Source organism: Agrilus planipennis, unplaced genomic scaffold, assembly GCF_000699045.2.
Source record: "Agrilus planipennis isolate EAB-ADULT unplaced genomic scaffold, Apla_2.0 scaffold117, whole genome shotgun sequence".
Lineage (NCBI taxonomy): Eukaryota > Metazoa > Arthropoda > Insecta > Coleoptera > Buprestidae > Agrilus > Agrilus planipennis.
The window spans coordinates 666,886-674,414 of NW_020438912.1; the positions used below are offsets into that span (position 1 = coordinate 666,886).

At 37.3% G+C, this 7,529-nt stretch overlaps 1 protein-coding gene across 1 annotated transcript in view; it reads right to left on the reverse strand.

Annotated features, from left to right (window-relative positions):
• Positions 1-7,529, reverse strand: part of LOC108737493 (neuroligin-1-like) — a 279,274-nt gene that overhangs the window by 135,244 nt on the left and 136,501 nt on the right. Inside the window, exons 3-4 of the mRNA XM_018470359.1 lie at positions 5,103-5,774; positions 3,206-3,713 (exon numbers count right to left, since the gene is read on the reverse strand). Of these exons, the coding sequence (XP_018325861.1) occupies positions 3,206-3,626 (421 nt within the window). The 5' untranslated portion in view covers positions 3,627-3,713; positions 5,103-5,774. The remainder of the gene's footprint in view (positions 1-3,205; positions 3,714-5,102; positions 5,775-7,529) is intronic.

Sequence of the window (7,529 nt, forward strand, 5' to 3'; positions counted from 1 at the left end):
TACTTTTTCATACAGTACCTGCCAAAAGTTTTGTTCAATCATGAATAGTAGTGCGAGTCGAAAACAAGCGTTAAAGCCTTTAATATGTCTTCAAATATAAATTAACATCTCGTTGATATTTTCAGTAGTAAATGGTACCAATAACAGCACATTTGAGCAATGCAATTGTGGTGGATAAAATGGTCAATTTTTCCGTGCAGTACTGTACGGATTATACGCTCTCACCGGTTAAGAGTTTGGCCGAGAGTTGTCTCTTTCCTTTTCTGGCCTAGTGCTGTTCTTTTCTACTTTGCGCCTGTCAAACTGAAGGTTACATCGCTACAGAAAGTAAACGAAGTATAACTTTATTTAATTTATCTCTAGAAAACATATTTAAGAAATTCTATGAGGCATATCCCATGTATCTTGCAAGGTACCTACCAGATAGATAATAATCAACCAAAAATGCACACAATAATTATAAGGGTTGGTAAGCACAGCTACATATCTATTTTACTTCGTAATTTTGTAAAGATTAGACTACAACGTGAAGTTTTTTTATATTAAAGAAAGGCTCCGATGTATTTGCCACGGGTCTTAGATGCTAATATACGAGGGTGGATTGATAAGTTTCCGGCCTGACCAAGAAAAACAAGGTTTTTAAAAAATTTTTTTTTTTATTTCTCAACATAATCTCCTCCAAGNAGAGGGGTAGAGGTAGACCTAGATTAGATTACTCTTCGCAAATAGTTAAGGATGTGGGCTGTTCTAGTTTTAGGGAAATGCGAAGTTTAGCTTAGGATAGGAAAGAGTGGAGGTACGTGTCCAACCAGTCTAAAGACTGATGATGTTGATGATGGGGAATGTACTTCGTGGAAGCAGTTTGTGACTAGTCATTACAAAATTAAGGAAAGGATTGCAATTATAATGAGAAACAGAAGGAAAATGCAAATTTCTTATTTTATATTTCCATCTCTAACTGGAGCTTTTCTATACACATGTACAACTACACCAAGAGTTGTAAGGCGGATTTTTCAAAAGATAACTTTTAAGTCCCGTGGAAACCACGAAAGTTTTCCTACGCAAACTTTTCAAATAAATGTCTTGTTAGAATTCTTATGAGAGCCGACGTAATCTAGTTAACTCTGTTATTAAGCGAGAATGAAAAGTTAGCCAGGAGCAAGGAGTAGAAAAAAAAAACCGAAAGTAATAAAGATCTTTCAAAAAATTAAAAAATTTTAAGGGTGCAGTTAGACTCGGGCCAGTACGTATTCATCACTGTTATTAAAAGGATAATGGGAACCTGAGGGACCTCAAATATTCCTAAACGGCTTTTAGACGGAAAAATATAAAAAGGGTGAGACGATTAAATCAAATTACGCTTAACAGTTTACGTCATACCGTTAAAATGATTAATAAAGTTAAATGAAGTTGTTATTTCTTAAGGTTAATACACGCCTTTGAACTTAATCTATTACCAATACCTAGATACTTGTGAAAGACTTAAGTAATGTCTTTCTTACGGAATTTTGTACAACGAAAAAACTCATGCAACAAAACCTAAACGAGTCTATATTGCAGCTTTATTAGGCGCAACGCATCGACATTATTCAATCATGAAAATGTTATCCTTTATGTGTTTTTATACTTGCTTGTGACCTAGAGTAATAGGTCTAGTAAACTTCTGCCGTCGATCTCGATCGATAGTTAGACCTGTCGCTCGACGATTTTGTTTTTTATGACATACGGTCCATATAAACCATCAATTTTCAATACCAAAAGCATTAAAATAATGGCGGTAACATGAAGCGAACAGTTAGAACCCATATCGGTTAGTGAGAATAATGCTGGAATTCAGCGCTTACACGAATTACAAACAAATGTTGTAGTTCAGATATTGTAATAAATTTCGGCGTTATTGAATTTATATCTTCATAATTGTTGTTTAACCTGCTCGACAAAGTGGGAAGATCTAGGGGAACTCAAAGGTCAGTAGCATTAAAGATATCCCCTACATAAAGAAGGAAAAATATACCTCAACAAGACTGAGAGAGATGTTTTGTTATTGTCAAGAATATTATATTAGTAAGACAAGGTCAACTACGTGAGTGCAGGTTTTTAACTGTAACTCGAGAATTATTTAGGAAATTTCGGCGAGTGACAGAAATTTGAAAACACTGAGGGTGAGTTATTAGAACGAAGTTTCTGACAAAATGGTGTTATATAATATACATCAAGTAAATGAAACAGTAACTCGTAGTTCTCCATTCTAATTTATTTTTTAATTTTTTTTCTTGCGGCTTTCCTTCAAAAATGGTCTTAACTAAAATTGATTCTCGTTTGTTTCAGAATCCCAATAACAGCATATATTTAATATTGGTAAGTAGTCTTTAAGTTTCTTATTTCTTTTATATTGTATATATATATTTGATTTCTAAGTATTAGAATTAATGAATTACACTATCTTACGTCTACAACGGTTGCAAAGTTTTTGATTTCGGATTTCTAACACGTCTGAAAGCCCAAAATGCATATAATAAATGCAAAACATGCAACATAGAAGGTAAATGTCTAGATGATGGTGGGTGGTATCGAAAGAGGAGGTCTCCTCCACCACTGTACCATAAAAAGTTCGTGGCGGTCTCACCCCCATAAAAAGTTATGGGGGTTAGATGATAGCCCCCCACCTCCTTCGGGGGTAGGGCTAGGGGGGATCGAAAGAGGGTGGTCACCTGAGTAAAACCCCATAAAAAATTATGGGGGTTGAAGGTTGATTATTTTGACAATTTTCATACACTATAATTCAAATAAAATTCAATAAAAAAATATTTTCAGACGGGTGGAGGTGGGGGATCGAAAGAGGGTGGTCACTTGAACAAAACCCGACAACCTAACCTAACCTAACCTACCCTATTGATAAAGATATTTAAATAATGTTTTATATAACTTTCTCAATATTTTTATGTATTTTTCATTAGTTTTACCATTGAATATTGTTTAAGAATGACTATATAAATATTTACATGCCTAGAAATGTATAAAAATTGGCATATTTATTAACTTTGAACCCTTATAACTTTTTATGGGGGTGAGACCGCCACGAACTTTTTATGGTACAGCGGTGGGGGAGACCTCTTTCGATCCCCCCCATTTCCACCCCGTTCGGGGATGGGGGCCACCATCTAGACCTTACCACGTAGAAGAAGGTACTTTAATATGTTCTTACCACTTCCGGGTACATATATATTTAAAAAGAGGCAATCTTCGCTTTGATTAACGAGGAGAGGCAAGAGCTTTTTCAAAAAATTGTAGCGTCCCTTTGGCATTTCCATTAGTGCGGCAGTTTTGTTGCTCAGATCCGGGTATTTTTGAGGACAGACGGTCCCGAATGTATCCGCCAGTCTCGTACCCGGCCACTTAAGGGGCGGCTGCGGTGGTGCGAAACGTAACGGTCCGATAGGTGGCGCGGCGTACGGCACTCCGCGAAACACTTCGACGGGTTCGAGGTGGCGCGAATTAAGTTCGAGAATAATTCCGCGTATGGCGCCCGTTTGAATTTCAACTATGCGCGAACTGTAACGGGGACCGGAAACAACGACGTCGATATAAATCAACAGCAGAAATGCTACAGGCCATGTAGTAAACATGGTCTGAATTCTGCGACCGGTTGAGCATCACTTTGACCGTCGTTCAATGGTGATTGAAGGGCTATCGGAATGTGACGACAGCTTCCCCTGAAACACACAGATCCCCAATAGTCAGGAAATATTTAACAGTAAGATAATTGTTAGGAAATTATGCCTTTATAAACAATAATACAACTAAGCAGGAAGCGTTCGAATCGATTTTAATAGTTCTGTTAGGAAATACTTCATTACAAGTATTTCAGATCTTTTAATCAATTTTTCCCTTAACCAAAGTACAGTGTAATTATTAAGTTTTCTGTGTTTAACAGAAAATAAAAGAAGAAGAAGTCGCTAATACCCAGTACCTGGGAAGTCACATAATTTTTAGAATGGAAGGAGTAATAGAGATATAAAGCAAACGATAGCGATAGTCGAGTCGCTTTTAACAAAAATAAGTCACTTCGATGTTTGCAAACTGTTATTTTAGAAATTTGAAAAAGCTTTTTGTACGAAACGTGGGCGATGGGCGCGGTGGAGCAAAAAGGCTAAAAACATTCGAAATGTAGCATTACAGGCGAATAATGACACCGTGGATGGAGAAGGTTAGAACTGATGAAGTATTAAAAAGAGCAGGAGAACGGAGGACGCTGTGAAAGTCAATAAGAAATACGTAAGATAGGTTAGTAGTACGGCTAGTTAGGGACATATTAAAGGCAAAAAACAGGAGTTATGAGGTGTGGAGGTAGATTGAGATTAGATTATCATTTAGAAATAGTTAAGGATGTGGGAAGTTCTATTTTTAAGGAAATGCGAAGATTAGCTCAGGATAAGAAAGAATGGATGTGCGTGTCCAACCAGCTATTTAACCAACCCAAATACGTTACTTTCACAAATTGGTAGAGACTTTTGCGGCTAGTAAGTGAACTGATGCTGTTTTCATTCAGATCAGTTGCTTTCTAACGATGTCCACATCCAGCATCGGAAATGTAAGGATCTCTGAAGAAGCTCGCCGCTCGTGTCAAGACAGAATCAGACCACTTTAAATTTTAATAAAATATTGGTTTAGGAACAAGGCATACTACTAGTACGTAATAACTTTGAAGAACTGGTCATCATAAAAAGGTCGTCAGTCCTTAAGACTGGTTAGACACGTACCTCCACTCCTTCTTATCCTGAGCTAATCTTTGCATTTTCCTAAAACAAGAACATCCCACATCCTTTTTGCGAACTGTAATCTAATCTAGCTTTACTCCTCTTAACTCCTGTTTCTGCCTCTAATATGACTACGCCTTTATGCCTGAGAAGGTGTCCTACCAACCTATCTCGCCTATTTTTTATTGACTTCCATAGAGTCCTCTGTTCTCCTATTCTTTCTACTGCCTCTTCATTTCTAGCCTTCTATATCCTCGGTATCCTCATCATTCGCCTGTAACACCACATTTAAAACGCTTCTAACCTTGAAGAATTGCTAGAAGGGTTAAAATAAATCATACTCACGTTTATCCAGTACCACTTGAAACTTTTGCGGCTTTTATCAATCGTATAGTAACCGACGGATCGGAATCCCCTCCGTGTACGAGATAGTTTCCCTGGTCTCATATGCACATAAATTCCGAACAATCGCGCCCAACGGAAATTTTCCCCAACATTCCCCTAAAACTCATCCCATATTTCATGTCTCCTTCATTTGCACTTCCGCGAGCTTCCGTGTCCAACTTTTGCCGAAAGTTTCGGACGAACTTTTTTCTGAACGCGTCCCGTAGGAACGTATCGTCTTAAAACAGCGCCCGCGGAAACTTCAGACCACTTTGAGGCCCCGGTCCGCATCTACTGTGGAACACGTACGCAAAAGACGTAAACATAGCGTGTGTGTGGGTGTTTAAGGGTTTCGTGTTGGGAAGTTTGCACCCCCGATTTATTTAGGTTCGCGTATACGTTGGCCGAATTCCAACTTTGTCTGACATCTGTTTTGTTTCTCACAACAATTCGGTTGTGCGGACGTCCTTCGGATGGACGACGATGTTGATGGTGATGACGGTGGTCTGAATCTGGAACGTTCTCCGTCTTCCAGTAAATCGCGTTGCTGACGTTTTTGCGGACGGCGTGCTAATGGAATTCCATCGTCTTCCTTTGGCCTCAAAGGAACACCGTAATGGCTGTTACGGAGACCTGAAATCATGTAAATTTTTTACGAATAGAGAAAAGGACGAATAAGAGAACGTCCTGTGTTCTTTATAGTACAACTCCACTTTGTTAAAATACAAAAAGGATTTCTTTAGAAATCATCACTATATAATAAATAATTAATAACATTCTATCTGTTGATTGATGCGGGTGTGTTGCTTGCCTAGTGATTTTCCTAAGGAACAATTAATCCTCTTCGGTAAAAGTTAATTGAACGAAGTCGATATGTTTGAATATAACGACCGAATAATAACTTCACGGAATGATAATGGTTCGTGTGATTTTTAACCTTTTTAATTAAACAAAAATTCACTCAAACTAACACCAAAAAATAACTTAACTTGCATGCACGTTATTTTAAATTTAAAACTGCGAATAGTACAAATGTTTTCTTTGTTTAAAAGACATCATGAATTGCGCATCAACACTATCTATCTATCGTTCTAGCTTAAGTAAGGATGTGATGGAAATTGGTGCAGCTGAGACAGCCGATAATAGGATATTTTGAAATTAGTTGGCGATACGTTTAATAAAAGAATGAAACTAAAGATTGTCGTGTTTCTACTCCCGCATTACCTATCGTTTTTATTAAATTAATCTAAAATACTTCAAAATTTATTAATCTTTTATCTTTTATGAATAAAAACGAAGGTGCATTTGTAGTTGTCACAAATATTATGAATAGTGGGTCTATTAATTGATTCCTTTATATTTCTTTTCTGACCAGCGACGTTGACAATTTCTATCAGTAATATTTATTTTGTTATATTATCCGATACGTAAAAGGTAAGGTTGTAAATGTATGTTATAAATATTTCTAATTTTGAACGAGTTATTTGCGAAAATAATAAATGCAAATGGTAGAGAATAGAGTGGCATGTGACCATTTCTGATTACCTATTTCATTTAATTTTTAGCGTTATCATAATTAGCAGGTTCCGCTCGATGGCGTAGCGCTCATGTTATTAATTAATCAAGCCTGGCTGTTGTTGTTGTGCTGGTCTGGTGTATCAGAATTATGCAAATTAAACGGCATTCAACGTAACCGTTCATAAACAGCACCTGCGTCCATTCTCGATTAAGAATTCCATTTCAATGAACCTGATTAAGCCATCGGGTTACGTGCAGGAAGGCGCCCCGACCGACGCGACGGACGGGATGCTAAGGAGATCCCTAACTTCAGGCTGCTGTACCCAAAAGTGACACAGAAACACAGCGATCTCTTGGAGATTGAATTTTAAGTAGTTTATATGTATTATACAGGTTAAAGTTGGAACAAACAAAAATTTTGCTGGTAATTTCTTAAATGAATTGAAGGATTATTACGATGGTACATTTTAATTTATAATGTCTTTCTTTGGTAGCGCGGATCCCGCGGGAATCCCCGGCTTCGATTTTTAAAGGACGTTCATGTGCTGCGCTAGAGTCAAATGAGTGCTATACTTCATTAACTTTCTCTAGCGATGTGCTCCTTCCAATGTCTTGGATGCGCGCTGGCAAAATCGTAGATAGTGAGAAAAAATCTCATTATCCTCTCGACTCTTGTTCATTAAACATACTTTTCCATACAGTACCTGCCAAAAGTTTTGTTCAATCATGAATAGTAGTGCGAGTCGAAAATAAGCGTTAAAGCCTTTAATATGTCTTCAAATATAAATAAACATCTCGTTGATATTTTCAGTAGTAATTGGTACCAATAACAGCACATTTGAGCAATGCAATTGTAGTGGATAAAATGGT